At 25.8% G+C, this 20,449-nt stretch overlaps 2 protein-coding genes across 3 annotated transcripts; one reads left to right on the top strand and one right to left on the bottom strand.

Moving 5' to 3' along the window:
- Positions 1–5,632: 5,632 nt before the first annotated feature.
- LOC129963527 (uncharacterized) lies at positions 5,633–14,068 on the bottom strand. Of its 2 annotated transcripts, none has more exons than XM_056077963.1 (6): positions 13,844–14,068; positions 9,100–9,173; positions 8,006–8,040; positions 7,011–7,094; positions 6,314–6,473; positions 5,633–6,011 (listed from the first exon to the last, which is right to left on the bottom strand). In XM_056077963.1, exons 2-6 carry the CDS (start codon positions 9,164–9,166, stop codon positions 5,656–5,658), a joined length of 702 nt encoding a protein of 233 aa, XP_055933938.1. In that variant the 5' UTR covers positions 9,167–9,173; positions 13,844–14,068; the 3' UTR covers positions 5,633–5,655. The 2 variants fall into 2 exon arrangements, with proteins under 2 accessions (XP_055933938.1, XP_055933937.1); XM_056077962.1 differs by lacking the exon at positions 13,844–14,068 and adding an exon at positions 12,355–12,658.
- Positions 14,069–14,314: 246 nt separating this feature from the next.
- Positions 14,315–20,204, top strand: LOC129963309 (probable 60S ribosomal protein L37-A). The gene is made up of 4 exons (XM_056077600.1): positions 14,315–14,432; positions 15,132–15,267; positions 17,592–17,676; positions 20,099–20,204. The coding sequence occupies exons 1-4, from the start codon at positions 14,430–14,432 to the stop codon at positions 20,178–20,180; spliced, it is 306 nt and encodes a 101-aa protein (XP_055933575.1). The 5' UTR covers positions 14,315–14,429; the 3' UTR covers positions 20,181–20,204.
- The last annotated feature ends 245 nt before the right edge of the window (positions 20,205–20,449 follow it).

Consider the following 20,449-nt stretch of genomic DNA (forward strand, 5'->3'; position numbering starts at 1 on the left):
ACTTTTCTATTTTAGTATCTGCCTGTTAAAAAATGCGTTTATAAAATATTAAGATAAAAAAATGCTTGAATTTGGAAGTTTGCCCCTTCTATATTTACATTGTCTATGGATCCTTACAGAGTTAAATATTTTTTACATGCTGGTTTAAATATTTTCACCTGATTATAGTTCAAAATCTCGACGTTAATCTCGAAATATTTCTCAAGTAGCTTCAAAACGGAAGGCTAATATGACAAAACTAAACTAAATTCTTCTATTAAGTTCAACAGTATCTGGTGACTGACAACCAATTTTATTTTATCAAGTCTTGTACTTAAACTGGAATGTACTTGATATAGCTGGTAACCTATCCCTTTCCGACCGTCCGTAATAAAACTATCTATTAACAGATATTAGATTTAAAGACTGTTATCTCTACTAATATAAAATCTCAATATCTATAACTTTAGTTAATAATCTTAATATTGTATTTTGTTTTTTACAGCACTATTAAAATATTAAAAAAAACTAAGTTTTTATAAATCGTAAAATATTAATAAAACACGTTTAATTTTTTTATTTTTTAAGCACCTTGTCATATGTAAACATTCAGATTTAAAAATATAAATATTTTCATTTTGTGTATTTTTCATACCATTGCATTATAAAGATTCCATTCATATTCAACGTTTTCAATTGTGCTCAACTTATTTTGCTAAAGATAATTCTGTTGTTTCAATTTCCTCTGAGAGCCAAATAAAAAATGTTTAAAACAAAATTCATGTATTTATTCACAAGAAATCCTGACAGTTTTTAATACTTAGTAACATTTCAAGAAAAAGTAAAAAGAACCCCCCCCCCCAAAAAAAAATATTAGAAATACTTTTGTTTCAAATAAAACGATTATACATAAACAAAAATAGATTGATGATCGCTATAAATAAGAGCATCATAATGCTATGACATCTTAATTAATATCCTTATTGTTATGGAAAATGAGTCCTGAGGTGTTTGTTGAAAAATAAAACAAGCTCAATAACAATGCTTTATTCTATGCGCAACACATGTAACAAAATACAGATGAAGTGTACACAACATAGCCTGAAAAAAAATCAACTACATATTGGCAAACAGCAAAACATTATGAAATAATAGCAATGGCACCAAGCATTCAGAATTTAGTTAGAGAGCTAGCTCCGCGATCAACACTTCAGAAAAAAATTCTTCCTTCTCGCTTTATATAGATCTTCTGGTAGGGCTACGAAAAAAACCAAAAAGGATTTCCGAAACTTCAGTTCCTAATAGAAATATCGCCATGATTCTCCTATTTTCTAGAACTTTCTTTTTTGTCACCAAAACGGGAATTATTCACATAGAAAAATTCCACTTTTAAAAGGAGAATTTTATGAAGATCATTTCTTAGAAACGCTTTATATTATTCGCAAATGAATTGATCATTTAAAACGAAAAGTCGATTTCAGCGGTGGCAAAATAATAATAATAATAAAAAAAAAATTGCTTACAATTTTTGACTGCAAATGATAATTCTTTTTGCAATCTATTTATTTATAAAAAAATCTGGAAGTTCACATTTTTTTCGTTTATCTGCTTTCGAATTTATGAAAAAATCGAATACGATGGATGTATATTTCTCTACGAAAGGCTAGAGTTATCGAGAGAGTATATGGTGCTTTCCATCATGGGATGGAGGTAACTCGATTCCCCAACATTGCTATATTCACCATGAAAGCGAGAGCCTGCTTATTTTTCAACCTCTCATCAACATACATGCAGTGCCTGCCAATGGGGGGAGTAAATGGCGTTAAAAAATTGTTACAAAAATATAATATCATGCTTAAAACTGATAAGCAGAAGTTTAAATTTGCTTTAATACAAATTAATGCTACCTATTCAACAAAATAAATTTAAAAAATTGATAGGATCCTGAAATATATTTAGAATGATAAAATACACACGGAAAACAAGACATCTATTAAGATTCATTTCTTTAAATTAAATAAAAACTATTTTGAAATTGAATTTCTCGGTTATTAAAAATGATGTAAGAAATAATTAAAATATTCAAAACTAATAACAGAGAAGATAATTGTACAGTCCATCAAAAAAGTGTCCGGACAATTCTTATTACTCGTAATCTATAAAAGAATTTCATGGAAAATCTATAATTCAACTTGGACTTAAGAGCAGCTTAGAATCTCTGTTCTTAATTTAGTCATTTATTAGATGCAAAATATGAGTAAAAGAAAATAAATAAATAAAAACAGAAAGCGATACTGTAAACAGAAGCTGCGGCAATAGAAGATAAACCATCCGTATTGTAAAAAGTCTTGCTTCAATAGGCATGCAACACTATCAAAACAAATCATGAGTCAAAAACATATGTGAGGGAACAAACATTTTTTAGGGCTACCAATATCACTATTTCGCATTTTGACAAAACAATTAATCACCGAAGTAATTTCGTAGCAAGAAAAGTTTTCGATTGTTTCTCATAAATTTTTTTGAGCAAATTCTTTCTTGATATTAGATTATTATCTGCCATCTATATTCGTCAATTAGGATTTGTACTGACATTAGACTCCGAATACCATATCAACAAAGTCCATTTACACAGACATAAAAATAAAATTTTGAATATCAAACTCAGTTTCGAAAATGAATGCTACTTCGAGACAAACAGAATAACATTGAAAACTATTTTAATGCACATCCTAAGTTGATTGCCGATATAAAAACGTCTAATGGCAATATAAATAGCTCTGATGTCAGCTTTCATTTCCTTCTTTTTTCTGCCTCAGTAGCTCTTTTTCTTTTTGGCATTTTTGGCGATAGTTTCAAAGATTAGTTTCGAGAGATATATACCATAAAAATTATCTAGGACACTTCATTAGATTTGTAACTTCTTTAATATTTGTTTACCCTATTAGTATGTAAAGAGCTAAACCACTGACTTATGAATTTACTATCTCCTAATTAGATGACACTGTCTATTTTTGGGACATTTATAATTATTTTAATTCCTATAGTAGCATAAAGGACGTCAGGGATATTGAAGGATTTGAAAGTGATTTTTTAAAGTTTTTTTACTTACTTAATACTTTTACTTAATTACAAATTTAAGTACTAAAAATTCAGTAATTTGATGCATGTATCAAACACATCATTGTAAGTGAAGGGGTTAATAAATATCTATATATCATTTCTATTTTAATTTATAAATAGGTAACAAATGAAAGTCAGAAATTTCATGGTATCTATAAAGACCTTATATAGAATATACATATTTTGAAATTAGGAATACACAATTTCTGATTAGTTTTAGTAAAATATCCATACTTTAATATATAATTTGCAACTAATATTCTAATATCATATACATTTATTCGCAAATTTCATACATCGAATATATTCATAACGATTTCATTTGATCAGTGACATCCTATGTAGCAAAGTTCTTATAAAACAATCTCACAACATATTAATCTCTATAAAAATTTATGTATAAATATATATTTTTGTTTGCAATAAATTCTCTTCATTTGTTTTCAATTGTTGTATGTATTTAACTGTAAATTTTCTTACTTTTTACAAAATTTACTAATTTTGTCAAATGTAAGATACAACCTTTATCATTGTACCTCTAAAGTCAGCCTTTTTAAAGATATTAATAAACTAAAAGTTAATACTGAAGTAGAGGTTAGTAACAGAATGTGAAAAGTTAGACAATTTCTCACAGAATTAGAAAGCAGAGTAATATATATATATATATATATATATATATATATTGATTTCAAAATCAGAGAGTTATGTTGACTTATTACAAAGCTCCCTGACTTTTCATGAAGATTCTAGTAATGCTATAATTTTTCAAACACCAATGATTCAATGAAGTAAAGATGATTAGCGAAGCGTTTTGGTTCACATAAATAATATTATTAACAACACATAGGGAATTGATGTTGAGTATTCATTGGAGAAATAGAATATAGAATTAAATAGTATTCCAGTCAGGAAAGACAGATTCTTTCTTAAGAAAAATATTCTGTCTTTCATGAAGTTCAAAGAACTGTTAGCTTGATCTTCGAATGTGTCATTTTTATAAAGGTCTAAGGTTTTATAAAGAATCGCAGCCTTTAAAAATCAACAGGTTCCATTACTGTGGTTATGCTAAATATTTTTGGTTTGACTTTACAGTAACAAGAAAATTTGAAAAGTGCAAGTTTAAATATCTGTCTGTGAAAGTTTAAAAACTATAAGAAGTGTTGATTGATCTAAGAACGGCATATTAGTGGTTGCATTGGGAAATTTCTAAAAAATCTTTTGAATCTTTTCTGATAGATAAGTAAGCTACAATACATTACAGATAATGCATTGCTAAAATACATTACAATTACATTAATATATTCTATCATATAAAGTTATCATTTCTAAAATTTCGGCAAGAAGAATTCTTAGCATAATTTGTACAGTTAGTTTGTACTTAAATTATTAACTCAAGCAGATTAGTAACTTTTGCCTCTCAGCATGAGCCAGTTACACCAATTTTTTAATCCTTATTTTTAAATATTTTCTCATCATTTCAAATTTATTTTGTTTATACAAGAATTATTTCATCATAATAATGTTTTCTGTTCCATTTCACAAATAAAAGTATAGTTAAACCTCGATTAATGAATAAAATAAAATATAAAAAAATTACTATTTTGATGAATGATGTTTCACAAAGTGAGTAACAAGAAGACACCGTAACTTCGTATGCAGAATCCTGCCAGTACATATCTTTTATCTATCAGTCTGTGTTTAATACTAGCTAAATCTTTTTTTTTTTTTCCAAATTAGATTCTTAACAAAATATTTAATATGTTTAATTGATAAAGAAGAAAAAAGTGAGCATCTTTAGCAAGCATCATGTTTTACAAATGAAAGAAAAGAGTGCGACATGCAAGTGCAAATACATTTGCATTTCCTTCGTAACCATAAGTGCATTCTGTGTCACAGCAAGAAGTTGTCAAGGTGATTTTGTCATAAGAGGAGGAGAAGTAGAAATTTGGCTTAGTATAGCACCGACCTCCCAGTGAAATTAGGAAGATTCAGAAAGCATAGGAACCTGCTGTATCATACGTTGAGAATAATCCCCCAAATAAGGCAGTAGCTACAGATGCTAAAATATATTGTAACAATAATAAAGTGTCAAATTTTTGCAAATTTTGAAGTGTAGACAAAAATAAATGATTTTAAAGAAATTTTTGTAAAAAGACATGCACCAAAAAATATATAAAAAAATAAACTACATCATTATAAATTTGTTTGCGTAGTTTTTCTTTGGAATGGAATGTATTATTCTACTTTATATTGATCCTTGAAGAAAAATTGTTTCATTTAACAAGTGTTTCACATTACAAATAAGATTAAGGAAAAAATTATGCTTATTAAATGAGGTTTCATAGTAATAATAAAAAAGATGTCTAATTTATAAATATATTTAAAACGTTTGATGCATATAAAAGATTTGCTTGGCACTGTATATATAATTTTCAATAAAAGTATAAAATGTTTGAAATAAATTAATAAATTGATTTTATTAAAATATAATATATGCAAAATAATTTACAACACAATATATCAAGCTCTCTACATTAAAAGTTTATTTAAAAATTAACTATCACTGTCTGATGAATAATCATAATTTACTAAATTAGATGCATTCATTTTTTGATGAACAATGGCAACATCATTCTTTGTTTCCACATAGTTCGTGCAAGTGACTTTTTTAGGAGTATAGTTTTTATCAGTATCAGTGGCATTTGTTTCAAAATCTGTACATTTCACTGTTTGTGAATTTGTTTGAACTGAGTTAGTTTCTTTATCAAAAGCAAATACCAAAGGTTCATTCATTAGAGGTAAATTTGGCAAAGGCAAGGTGGTTTCTTGCACTAGTTCTTTTTCTTGATCAAGAATAGGAGTTGAAATAGGAACAAATTCTTTTTTTGAACTCTGGTCTTCAGCAATATCTAATGAAAAAAGAAACAGCTTTATTAATTTCAATATATTTTACATTTTTTAGAAAAGGTACTAAACATATTCTTGATATCTCAATTTTTTTTATAAAAGATATATTTAGACTCTTTTCAGAGTTAAAGAAGAAAGCTGAATCTTGAAACAATTTAAAAAGATATTTTAGGATTTCAATTTTTCAAATACAAGTCCATTTAATTCACTGATACCAACTCATGCTGGTATTTAATTTTATTTCTACACACACACGCACACAAACAAACAAACAAAAATTAGATGGGTTATTCAATTTTCATACCATCGTTTTTTCTTTTATATGGCCGGTTTGTCCAAGGAACCGCATTTAATTTTCCTGGAGTTAGTTTAGCAATTTTACGCACAAAGGATTTGTATTCCTTTTCTAGATTGTTAACTTTTACTTTACATTCTTCAATATGTTCATCAGAATAACAAGTAACCTAAAATAGAGAATACAACGATTTAAAATTATTCTGACTTGTAAAACAATATATATATATACACAATGTAAATTGCAATAAAATATTCTAATGACAATAACAATGTCATATTATAAAAATATATACATCATCGAATTTTAATTTACTACATTTCATGTCCGCCTTCAGAAAAATTTTCAAAGTCAAAAAATTTAATAATGTATTTGAAATGAATAATCTAGAAAACAATTAAAAAAATGTTTGAAGTTAAAAAAAATGATTTTAAAGTACATAATATTACATTATTACATAGTAAAATAAAATTGAAATTTAAAGAAGTTACATTACATGTAAAAAAGAAAATGTAAGTTACTTTTACAAATTTATTAAAGAGTAAAAAGTTATATGGTAAACTACAAATTATAAAAAATAATTATATGGAAAAGAGAAACTGAAATCACATTAAAACTGAGACATTGATACAGTTTTCATCATTGTAATTTTGAAATTATAAAAATATATACATCAATTTTGAAAAAAAATTGTATAATACTTTACTTGAGATTTCTTTAAATAAAACTCAAGGTCTGCTTTTATACTGGGAAGCCATTTCTTAATTTCTTCAGGTGTGTCAAGTATATCCTAAATTAAGTAGGAGTAAAGTGACAAATAAATAAACTTACAATATTACAACATAATGTTTAAAAGTATTTAATATAGAATCTTTGGAAACAAATATTAAAAGTAAAATTTACATAGATTCAGAAAGGCTGACAAGTACTTTTGTATTTGAAAAATTAAATAAGTCTGTAATTGAAATAATGCATAATTTGATAGTTAATTTTCATTGTTTATTTTATATGCAATTTTGCAAATTTCATTTCTTTAGACAATATTTGTAGTAATTCCTTGAATAATTAGAGCTTTCACCTCAGAAATATTCTTTTTTCCTACTCAAACTAAAATAGAATTGGCATGCAATTTATTTCAAGTTATTTTTAGAGTTTGTACTGAAATATGAATATTGGCACTATATGAAAGAATTTAAATCTCTTAAGGAAAAAAAAAAAAAAAATGAGATTATAATCCTTATGTTGTTTCATTCAGTGTATGCATCTCTGAACAAAGTTAATTGTTCCATTCCTTAGTATTAATTTATAGTAATGAAGCTTTTTCTGCTATATTATAGCTGTATTAATTTCTTTGGATATCAGTCCTTTAATATCATATTTGCCACGTTTTTTCCACCTTTTTCCTTTATCAATGTTTAAAATAATAAAAAAAGACAACTTTCAGTGCAATTCAGTTCAAGAAAATTCGAACTTGATATTTATAATTTTTCTAATTCAAACCTGTGCATATACAGAAATAAATTATCCATCGATGTTTAAAACAACTATTCAAGAAGCAAAAATAGGTTCAAATACAAATAAACAAAAAAATTACCTAAATAAATAAGTTACGAAATACTGACATGCAGACATTTGTTACCAATAAGATCAGTAGTAATTTAAAAATAACTTTCAAAGAAATAAATCAAATCATTAACTTACAAGTCTAGGTCTAGGAGGATGCTTTTTTTCATATTCTAAGGACAAAGTGAAAATATTAGAGAATGTAATAAAAATAACGAACAAACAATAAAAGTTTTCAAGTATTGGTTGAACAATGCATAGACAAAGACTACAAATAATAGACATTTTTAATTAAAACAATTTTCAATATTTTAAGTTATGAATGCAAAAAAATAAAAAATGATACATTTGTATTACAAATCGAAATTATTATGAGAAAAAAAAATGATTTAAAATTCTTTCAATATCATTTAACGTTTATTGGAATGCATGTATACATGCACATATTGCACAAAAGTTATTGCACACATGCACAAAAGTAATTCATAATTGATATACAAAATGGATTTGTTGAACAGATAAATTTAATTATTAATATTTTTGCATGATGAATACATAAATGAACATCTATACATATTTGTACTACAGCAAAAAACTGATCTACTATCAAATATCAATGTGGCTACATTTTGATGCACATACTGATCTTTTTAATATATCAGTTTCAATTACTAAAATACAGATAACAAAAACAAATTACAAAATTTTTATGTAGTTAAGTAATAAAGAAAATGAAAACTCATTCAAAAATACATATATAAAATATACGAGATTGCAGTTTCTAGATATTTAAAACAAATTAACTAGTGCAATGAATATTAAAAACACACTGTTCAATTACAGATGAGAGAGTTTATTACTTTGACTATTTTGATAAGTATTTAGTTAATTATTAAACTAAAATTATAAAATTTCATTAGTTAATTATTAAAAAATTCTAAGTTTACCTGCATAAAGGAATGAAACAAATTCTGATAATTAAAATATATGAGTTATTTTTCTGCATTAAAAATAACTTTTTGGTTTTAATTTGAAAATATTTTTGCTTTAAATTTAATGGAAAAAAAGTAATTCATAATAGATATTTTCTATCAGAAAAGTTTTTATTATTATTATTAAATGAGGAACATGAATATCATGCTAATTATCAATTAAGATAAAAATAAATAAAATATTTAATAATGAATAACTGATAGAAATTCTGAAGTGGATAAAAAAAAATTACGACTTACCTTCTTTCTCTTTCCAGAGTATTAAACGATTAAGTTTTCCATAATGTTTTTCATGATTTCTTGCCATTGAATTCCTTGAAAAAAAAATATACAGTATTAGAATACAGCAAAAACAAATTTATATCAATAGAATATAGAAAGAAGGAAAAATAGCTAACAAATCTTTTAATAATAAAATAAAATTAAATTAAAGCTAATAAATCTTTCAATCAATTGATTTTTATGGTGAAAAACATTTCTAACTTCTGATATGTAAATTGAGCGATTCTAAAATATCTAACAGAAAAGGTAAAATACCGGACCAAAATAAAAATATTTTGTAATGGAATAAGTATGTTAAATTAAAGTTTCGAGATGGCAGAGAGTAATGGTGATAACTTTGATATCTACAAACCTACGCTTTAGACATCAAATCAGAAAAGGTTCAATTCCACTAAATGATTTTGTCCAACTTAGCAAGTATAAGATAAAATATTTAGCAGAATTGTAAATTTTACCTATTTGTAATTGTAATTAGTTGATTGGCCATATGTGTAAATTTCCCAACAAGGCAGAATTTATTTTTTTATATTTCTCAAGCATTTAAAGTAGTTAAATATAGAAGGCCGGCTTCCATCATCAGTAATGGCAGAGAGGGTTGGCCTTTAGCTGATTGAAGGAACTACATGAGTTATACAAGAGAGTGATTTTGACTTTCAGTTCAGTTCTGTAACATTATTAGTGTTGGATTAAGTAGATCAAATATTCAGCACCCATTTTTAGAAGATGCAAAACTGAGTAATAAAATATTCAAGAGTTACTTATGGTACAATGAAATATATATATATATATATATATATATATATATATATATATATAATTATAAAGTACAATCCTCAATCTTGTGAATTTGATGAATCTCCATTTTTAGACCTCCATATCAGGGGGAGGGGTGAGTCAGTTTAATACAGTAATTCAAATGCAGCTGATGAAACTGGCTTGCAGTTACAACAAAAAAATTATAGATTTTCATCACATTTATAATGAAATCGATCCATCTACAAGAAATCTGTTTGAGGAAGTAGATGGTAACTCAAAATGAAAGCAGCTAGAAAGGCTAAATTTTGCATATGGTTTTATCATTTTAATTGTAGATCTGTATTATATTTTGAACCAAATCCATCAATGAGATGATTATCTGTCAGTCTGTTTATTGATTCGTGGGTCGCATGAAAATTATAATTTAAAAATGTAACATCTTATGTAAATGAAATTTGTTATGTGTTCTTGTTATCACAATTCTAACCTTCCATAATTTTTTTTTCTCTAATATTAGAAAAAAATTGCTTATATGGCATATAAATCAACATACTGTGTAAGTATACCAAAAATTGAAAGCAGAACATTCTCAGAAGTTTTTTTCCCCCACCTTTACATTCTTACATATGTAAAAAAAAAAAAAAAAAAGATTTATTTTTATGCCTTATTTCTCTTAAGTTATTCACTGATGTTAGAAACCATTTGGATGCTGTTTGTAACTTAGAGTGAATTTGATAGCTACAATGATCATTATATGCTACAGTTAAGCATCTTTTTTTGTGGTAAGTAGCAACTGCATAAAAAATATTCAGAAATTTCATAACTAGCTATAATAAATTTTTTTACAACATATTAATTTTTTTTATATGATGGAGAAAAATTGTATAAAAAGAAGCCACAGAAAATTTGTCAAAAATTTACGAAATAATGAAAGTGCTTTCCAAATTAAATAAATAATTAAGTTACACATGGAAATATTTTTTTTTAAATTTATTTCTCATTTTAATCATATAGAAATTTTTAAAATGTCAGCAGTTCAAGGCTACTCATTGTAACTTAAATGTGTATCTTCTTGTGATAAAATTGTTCAAAACTGCTTTTATCACTTGAAGAGATTACAAATGATTTATTTTTGGAATATATTATTTATTTTATTTTAGAATATTGGAATTAATCAATGCAATATGTACATACATTGTGTACCATACATATTGTATTAATGTATATATGAATAACCGAAATATTATAATGGTGTTATTATGCCAATATCATTAGCGTTCACATGCTGCATAAAGTAATCAGTATAGAAAAAGACTGCATAAAAACACATTAGACTATACATGCAATCTCTTCTTTGAAGGTACATAAAAAACATGTTATATAAGGTGCTTTAAAAAAATGGATCAATCGCAAAGAGATGATAGTAACATTAAACCATGCAAGTTTTGAACTATTAGTTTGTTAAGTCCAAAATAAAAACTGCAAGTAATAGAATGTACATAAAATTAAACATGATAGATAGAGAAGACACAACAATAACATGGAAGTAATAAATTCATGTTAACTATTGTTTTTGTTGACTTTCTTCCAAGATTTTAGTAAATGAAATGTCTGTGAAAAAAGACCTCTTTACACAAACTGCAGTTGATATGCAAGAGGATTTGTCAATCATTTCCTTTCTGTTGTGAAACGAGCACTGCACTTGGTATTTTTGCCACTATTATATCTTTTAATAAATACAGATTAAGATTTTATTACTGTGTATTCTCGGATATAGTAATCTTCCATGTTCTTATGTAAGTACAAAAAGACACTGGTTCCACAAAAATAAGGAAGAGATGAAAGAGGAGATAGTTAGATTTATTTTATAAACCTAAATTATCAGCAAAATTAAATTGCATAGAAACTGCAGATAAATTGTACTATGATTGCTAGTGATATTAACAATATATGCATAAAATCATATGGTTTATAATAACAAGAGAGAACTTCACTCCTTTTTTAAAAGAATATACATTTAAAAGAATTAAAGTCAAAGCCTATCAAAGAATTCCAGGCTTATCCGATTTATTGCATAACACCCCTCTGTAAAGTAAAAATTGTTCCAAATGTCTTGGTTTCTTGAAATTAATAGTACTTTTGTGATATTTTGGATTTTTTTTTTTTAAAAATAGTATCACATCCAACATCATGTACCATATTACCAATGTAATTTTTATAAATCTCAGAAAAATATGATGAAATTTGCATGATTTATTGCATCCTACTACCTCTTTGTTCTATTATTTTTTAATCACCCCCCCCCCCCAAATATCACACGTCTAGTGATGCAACATAACTATGTTTTTAATTTTATTTGCATTGATAAGCAATATAATGCTGCTGTATATAAAGCTAAGGCAAGAAAAAGTTGAATCATCAAATTAAGTTTCATTTGAATTTCCGTATATTACTTACTTTATTGTAATTCTTATTTTCATCAGGTATTAGCAATTTCCTCCATCATTTTAGTACACTCATATTTACAACAAGATTTACTTTTCTTTTTTAATTGCACATTTTTAATGGTATTAATTGCAAAACAAAGATATTGAAATAAATAACCGCCTATTTTTATTAATGAAATACAGTTAATATTTAAGTTTGTCGAAAGTATGCAGTACCTTGTTAACTTTCTACATGCTACAGAATTGTTTTGAATTGTATATAACAAATAATCACACACACAAAAAATGATATATAAAAAATGACTTTTATTCATGGTGTTTATTAAATATAGTGGAATTTCAAATTTGCACTTTATACCTTGAAAGAGTAAAATACATTAATTTTCACAATAATTAATTTTAAAACATTAGAAACCTTGGAATCAGTCTCATCTTTTCCCCATTTATGACTTTCTGAAACATTGCAAATAAACTTTGTCTATAATATAAAAATGTCGACAGGTGACTCGAAAATATTTCTGTTCCTCTTGGTGACATTTTGTGTTTTCACAGCTTCGTTTAAAACTTCTCATTAAAAGATTTTTTTTTTTTAATTTAAGAAGAAATAGATATATATATATATACAGTGGCTAAAAAAATTGAGAATACACCTCACTTTTATTTGATAAATCCGACTTTCAATATAAATAACATAGTACAGAGAAGAGAAAACATATTTTTATTTTTACCCATAACAAATAGTTTAATTTAGAGTGAAAATAAAGAAAAATCAACAAAAAACTTCTAAATTGTAAAATTTCGGAAGCATTTTAAATACACATACTCAGATTTTTGACTCAAAAAATTGAGAGTACACCAATGAAATTTTTGCAATCTCTCACATGGAAACAAAGTGTCACTGTTAAGTTTTATGTCTTTTGGCTCCTATAATGGCCTCTAAACGTCGTAGTGCCGATTCGACCTATTTTTGGTGGTATCTGAAGATATTTTACCTCTTTCTTCTTGCAATACTTGTTTTAAATGGATTTTATTTCTAATTTTGTATTTTTGAACCACCTTTTCGAGTATGACCCACGAATATTCAATGGCATCGATGTCGGGGTACTGTGGTGGTGTGTGTAACTGCTATTTACTATGAAAAAGGGACCACAGTTTGACTTTACATGAATTCTGTTTGGGGTTGTTGCCCTGCTGGAAAATGGAATTTCCATCTAAACTCAGATTTTTAACACTTTCCTTTAGAGAAACATATTTGCACTTGTAATGTGTTATTTATAATGAAAGTCGGATTTGTCAAGTAAAAGTAAGGTGTACTCTCAATTGTTTGAGCCACTGTTTATAGGAACATTTTGAATTTATACTTCAGCGAAAATTTAATTATACCTATGGAATTTAAGTTCCGAATTTGTTTTAAAAAAAATAACAAGTTTTTTTAAAATAAATTATTGCAGTCAATGTTAAGGAAATCAAATTCCGAATTCTTTGGGAGATAAACTTACTATTCGCTCTCGGGTTTGAAGAAAACAAAAATTTGGCAAGATGTAGGAAAAATTTTAAATGTCAACAAAAGACTGAAGTTACTGTTTCAGTTTTACACTTTAAAGACAATGAGTGTATATATGAATTCATTAAACAGCTATTAAATTGTGTAACAATTCACCGAAATTCTAACAGCCATTTATTAATCGAGAATGAATACAACTGCATAATTTTGTTTACAAACAGCATACAATCATCTATTCATTTTAATTCTTTTCTATTATTTGCATAATTAAAAAAAACGTGAATAAATAATACTACACGATTTTTTAATAATCATTTACGTGCACTATTTTTTAATTCTAGTAAATTAATTAAGAAAATAAATTATTTAAATCGAAAGAAAACAAGTTAATTAAACTGAATAAAAATTATCCTCTGTGCTTTGAAAAGTAGGCTTATCCGAAATCCCAGTGAATAATGTTTCGTAACTGTAACTGACTTTTTCCAAAAGACTCGAACTGAAGAGGAAAACTCAACTGAACTGAAGAAGTGTTCACTCAATCCTAAATTTGTATAGCTCGTGTACCTTTCTAATTCATCAAAATGGTAAGTAGCAATCTTAATAAATCTATAATAATATACTGAATTTTTCTTTAAATTCCGACATTATAAGTTATTTGATATACTTAATTTTTAATAAACGATTATATTTCATATCTTTCTTGTGTATATTTTGTATATCCATCCATCAATACGAATAGTCGGTGTAATATATAAAGGAGTTACAATTTTCTTTTTCATTCATATTTATTTTAATTGTTAGGTATATTCTCTAATTCAAGTGGTGGTTTAAGTAGTATTTTCCTTGCCATATATAATGCAAGAGAAAGAATCTATGGACGAAAAAATTGGAACTACTGCATGAATAATTGTATATCGCATTCCATATCTATAAATATCTCAAAATTAAATTTACATGCATAAAAATTTCTTATATAGCATATGATTTTTGACCTCAAATAAATGCTGCTGATCGATATATTGTCATTATAATTTTATTAGCCCTAAATATTAAGATAAGCGGCCATTTTAAGTATACTGTATAGCAATTATCAATGCTTGAATAGGAATTTCTATTGCGTTATATTGTCTAGAATGCATTACACGTATTGAAAAGTATGAATGATTATATTTTAATATAAAATATCAAATTCTTTGTCATAAATTTTTAATTGTTGGAAATTTTCCTGCATGCTTTAAAGGAATCAATTTCATTTCTTTTCATACATATTCTCTCATTTTTAGACGAAAGGTACATCAAGTTTTGGTAAAAGGCGAAATAAGACCCACACTTTATGCAGACGATGTGGTAGAAGTAGTTACCACATTCAGAAATCACTATGTGCACAGTGTGGATACCCACATAAAAGATTAAGACATTGTAAGTATTTATCAAAATCAGTTCTAAATATATAAATGCTTACTCATATTTCTTTTTATTAAGATTTTTATGAAATTTCTGGAATATAAAGTTAAAATAAATTGTTTCTTAATGATGAAAGATGAAAATAGACTAAAGAAATTTATATCGGTGAGGAACCTCTTATACAGATGAATATCATGCTATTAAAATTCATGCAAAAAATGAGGCTAGAAAAACTGAATTTTTAAAAATTAACAATCGTTAACAATATTTTATATAGGGTTATACTGGGGAATCGGGAACATGGTGGCGAATAGCACCAATTTGTAACATTTTTAAGACAGTAAGTTATGAAATGTGTTAATTTGTTTAAAATTTCTCCTTATAGTAGTTCAGTAAATTTTAATAGGTTTAGCTGTAATTTTTCTGCCTTGTGAAAAATCTGGTTCCTAGTACTTTTGTTTTATCCAATGGTATATTGTATGATTTTATGTGTAAACATGAAAAGTGGTATAATTTATACTGCCATTAAGTTTTCTAACTAAATTACATTATGTTTCCTAAATAATTAACAACCAATTTCACCTTTCAATTCCCAAATTCCACCAATTTCTAAATTATATTTTATGATTCTTTGTAATTAATTGAAACCTACTACAAATAGTGAAATGGCCATTTTCTAGTAGTAGTTCCAAAGAATTTGTAAAATGCTGGTGCTACTTCATGATTAAAAATATCAAGTTCAGAAATTTGCAAACTCGTATAAATTCTTTTGCTTGCAAGGTTTTATGTGCATTGACCTTAAAGAAAAGATTTCTTAAAATTGCTTTTGTTTTTATAACTTGTATTCCTGTTGAACTTTATAACTTTTAGGTTTTGATTTTTCTTTTAAATCAATTGTTTTAATGTTCATGATACAATGTTAGATACGAGAAATATCAAAATTTCCAACTTCAACTGATTGGCGATATTTATTATTAAAATAAGTGCATTAATAGTCATTAAATTTGATTAATTTTATTAGAAATTTTAACTATAATTAGTTTATAATAGTATTTAATTTTATATCACTTTATTTTTCAAGTGAAAGCTTTTTCTACAGAATAAATTATGGAATGTATGCAGGAATTTAATAAAGCACAAGTATATTTTGTGTACAAGTGTATTTTGTTAAGTACAAGTATCCTAAGATAGCACATCTGAACTGTTATAATTTCCAGAAGGATAATATGCAGTGAAATTACTTCATTGCCATAATTATGATATTCAATATAACCCTGATTTTCCATCCTGTTCGATCAATTGTCATTCATTTTTTTTACTTGTAATTTTGGGTCGTATTTTAATTTGAAGTTTGTGTATTTATTACTCGTATGGCTAGTTCAATTGGCAGTAAAGTTTTTTACAATTATATAAAGAATATTTTATTATGTTTATTGGTATGATGAAGAATTGGAAATTAATAGCTTGTGTTCTAGAAAATGTCACCTTTCTCCCTCCCCCCCCCCCCCAAAAAAAAGAAGCTTCAGGTGTTAGATAATATTTTCAGTCAACATTTATTTGACCTTATCTGTATCTTTTAAAATTTCCCTTTTCAAAAAAAAAAAAAAATCCTGTTTTAAAATCTATACACATATATAAAAAATAACATGTGGTAAATTGCTTTTTTTACTTATTGTCAACTGGTAACAAATTGTAAACAGAGTGGCATACAGATTTTAGACTTCTATTAAATATATTTACTGCTGCAATGAAATGAGTCATTCAGTTAGTTGATGGAGCTGTTAAATGTTTATGTCATCAAAAAGTCCATTTAGTCAAAGGGATAAAACAAAACACATAATAAGAAACACCCACAAAAAAACACCCACCAAGAAATAAACTTCAAGCAGAGTTATAATCAAGTGTCAAAATAGGCTTGACTATCTATATAAATAATTGCTGGCTAATCTTTTGGAAATTGTTTATATTTTTTAAAGTAATTATTTTACAAAAATTGACTTTATATCATTTTAAGATTAAAAAAATTAGTTATTTAATGAAATCAATTTCAGTTCCTTATACTTTTTTTTCTTAATGTTAATTCAATTCATTATACACTGTTTTTATGTTATACTGGAATTCAAAGTGGTGTATCAATACATTCAGTCACATGCTTTTGCCGATCATATACTCTAATATATACTTTAAAATATACTCTGCTCTAATTGGTTGATAGCTTAAACATTGTTATATTGTAATTCTGTTTTAGAAGATAAGTTAGGCATAGTTATAAATTTCTACGAATGTAGAAACATGTTCATTTGAATTGTATTCATAACTAAATGAATATATTCTCGTAGATAACTGGAGTGTAAAAGGAAAGAGGAGGAAGACAACTGGCACTGGCCGTCTTCGTCATCTTAGGAATGTGTGGAGGCGATTTAGGTAAGTTTATTTGTATATTTTTCAAAAATATCTTGTATAATTTGTCAGTCATAATATATTTTTTAGTTAGCTTTAATGTATATGCCCTTGGAATGCCATTATTTCCAGTATAGTATTTGTATAAAACTTTTAAGAAGATAAATGCAAGTTATAATAAAACTTTATTGAACAATTAAATTAGAACATATTTTGAAAAAAAATGATGGCAGCTAAAAATAAATGGAAAATACATATGAAATATTTTTAAATATTTTTAGACAATTAATATTAACTTATCATTAAATGATTTATTTTCCAATTATGTAGAGTAGTAGATAATTTGAATTCTCAACATAATTTGAACTATGGTTTCTTTCTAAAATATTAATTTATACTGAATAAACGAAAAGAAAAATAGGCGTATTCTTATAATTAGAAAAAGTGGGCATTCGGAAATTTAAACTCATTACAGCACAGTAAATATACAATTTTTTCATTGTATTGATAATGTTGAAATAAAGGTAGAAAACTGATTGATGATATTTTTGTTTTAATCTTCTACTTTAAATGTTTAAATTATTTGTTATGATAAATACTTGATATATTTTAAAAATTGCTAAAATGTTTTAACTAATCTACATAAATCCAATTAAAAATCATAATTTTTAAACACCTTATTAGCTTTACCATATATTTTCACACAATTTCAATTTTAATGAATTTAAAATATTTCTAAAATAAAATCATTTTTCAATCATATTTTCCATTTACTAAGCTTCATGTAACAATTTAAAGAATGTATAAAAGTTTGAATTAATATAAATTTTATGAAAGTTATTAAATAAAGACTTTGTAATAATAGTTATTTCAAAACTGGTATCTGTAATTACTGCAAACCTGGAATTGTTTGATAAAATTTCCAACTTGACATATGTATGTTCCCATAACTGGTTAAATTTTGGTATTAAGCCTACATCTTATGGATTTAACATTTAAGAATTGGAAAATTCCAGAATGCTTGAGGACTAAAATGATAAATATTACAAATGCCTAAATAAAGATATTTGGAAATTATGAGAAGCCGTTTGCCTTTAAACTACACATAAGGATTTATTGGAATAAGGAATTACTCATTTAAACAGGAAAAATTGTGTTCATTTTTTTTTGTAACATTTGCCTTTTCTGTAGTATAATATAAAAAAAAGTTTTTATGCTAAAATAATTGTTTTTAAGAGAATTTATATTGAAATTCACATGAATGGTACGTACGGATTGATATTTTTAGTCTATCCAAAGGTTTTTCCCATGATTTAAGCATTTCATATCCAGGACTTGGTTGTATATTATAATACTAACAACATTTTAAGTGATGTTTTTATCTATTCTTAATTTTTTTCTTTAAATGGTTAGCAAGGAGAAAATTATATTTTATTTCTTTAGGATACAGAAATTTTATACTTTCTAATTGTATAAAGGTTTCTGTATTTATTGTATCTTCATATCATTTTTCTCCTTTCACAGAATTTTGACTTTTCTAGTAACTTTGCAGAATTATAATATGTATACTCTTTTTGATGTATAATAACATTCATAATATGACTGTTTCTTTGAATCTTATATCCTTTTAAACATATTTTTGGGTAGTTAGACTTAATTTTAAATTAGAGTAATTGAATATTATATAATATGCTTGTATGTGAGGCTAACAATAATTGAATATTTAGTAATGATTGTTTTCTAACTTATATATGCTTTAACATTTTTCTAATAATTTTTTTAGAAATTTTTGGTTTACTATTTGTTATGATGCTTAGCTTGTGTTATATTAAAAGATTTGTAGATTAACAGTGGTATATATTTGAAATATGAAACTTTTGATCTTTTAATAAATAAAGACTTAAAATTTCTGTTGCAGTTTTTGAGTGAATAGTGAACTTGTGTAAATGCTTGAGTTAATTGGGTCAGTCGTACTAGAGCTAACTTAATTCTTTAATAATTTCATTCCTTTATCTGGACGAACTTTGTAATAGAATTTCTTGATAAATAATATGATTAATGCTTAATTTAAAAGATTGAGATGTATTTTGCTTCATTAATAGTTATGGAATCGAAATAATGCGTTAAAATCTGTTTAAGCAGAAAATAAGTTTAGTCACCGTTTAATTTCTAAGGTTTATGTATTTTGCTGTAATAATTTAATGTTAATTCTGTTCCATAATGCAGATAGTTAAAAGCAAGTTATTTCATAAAAATAGCCTTACTAATTTTTGAGTGTTGTGACCTTAATACAGATACCTTGAATACAGATTAAAATTTAAGATGGGATTTTTTTATAGTTGGGTTCTTGTAAATAAAATTTATATGTAATTTAAGCTATCTTGAAATGAGTTTATTTTGTACTTGGTATGTATTCTAATACTTATGTTAATATTAATATTTTTAGACATGGATTCAGGGAGGGTGGTCAAGCCAAGCCACAGAAACATGGAGCTGCTGCTGCTAGTGCAACATCAATGGCTAAATAAATAAATAAAATTCAAATTTCTACACTTTTTTGTTGTATTCTTTTACTTATTTGTTAGTTTAGAAGAACCCTATATAAATATAGTGACATTATGCATTTTAATTTTTTCTGTACAAAATTTTCAAAATTTATAATTTAAGAACTTTTTTCTTGTTGAGAATTCCTCCCTCTTGAATTCTAAATTAGATTGTCTACTTGTTAATTTTATATCTGTTTTTAATATCGGCGTTGATGTTTTACTTTCTTATCTTTAACCTATAATGGTGATTC

Source organism: Argiope bruennichi, chromosome 3 (genome assembly GCF_947563725.1).
Source record: "Argiope bruennichi chromosome 3, qqArgBrue1.1, whole genome shotgun sequence".
NCBI classification, from domain to species: Eukaryota; Metazoa; Arthropoda; class Arachnida; order Araneae; family Araneidae; genus Argiope; species Argiope bruennichi.

Bases quoted from the DNA above. Each gene is read 5' to 3' on its own strand.
- LOC129963527 (XM_056077962.1), bottom strand. From the start codon at position 12,377: ATGAAAATAAGAATTACAATAAA. The intron at 9,174-12,354 runs GTAAGTAATATA...TTTTTTTTCAAG, and splicing joins AAAATAAGAATTACAATAAA to GAATTCAATGGCAAGAAATC. The intron at 6,012-6,313 runs GTATGAAAATTG...TTTTTTCATTAG, and splicing joins ATATAAAAGAAAAAACGATG to ATATTGCTGAAGACCAGAGT.
- LOC129963309 (XM_056077600.1), top strand. The intron at 15,268-17,591 runs GTAAGTATTTAT...ATATTCTCGTAG, and splicing joins ACATAAAAGATTAAGACATT to ATAACTGGAGTGTAAAAGGA. The intron at 17,677-20,098 runs GTAAGTTTATTT...TAATATTTTTAG, and splicing joins AATGTGTGGAGGCGATTTAG to ACATGGATTCAGGGAGGGTG.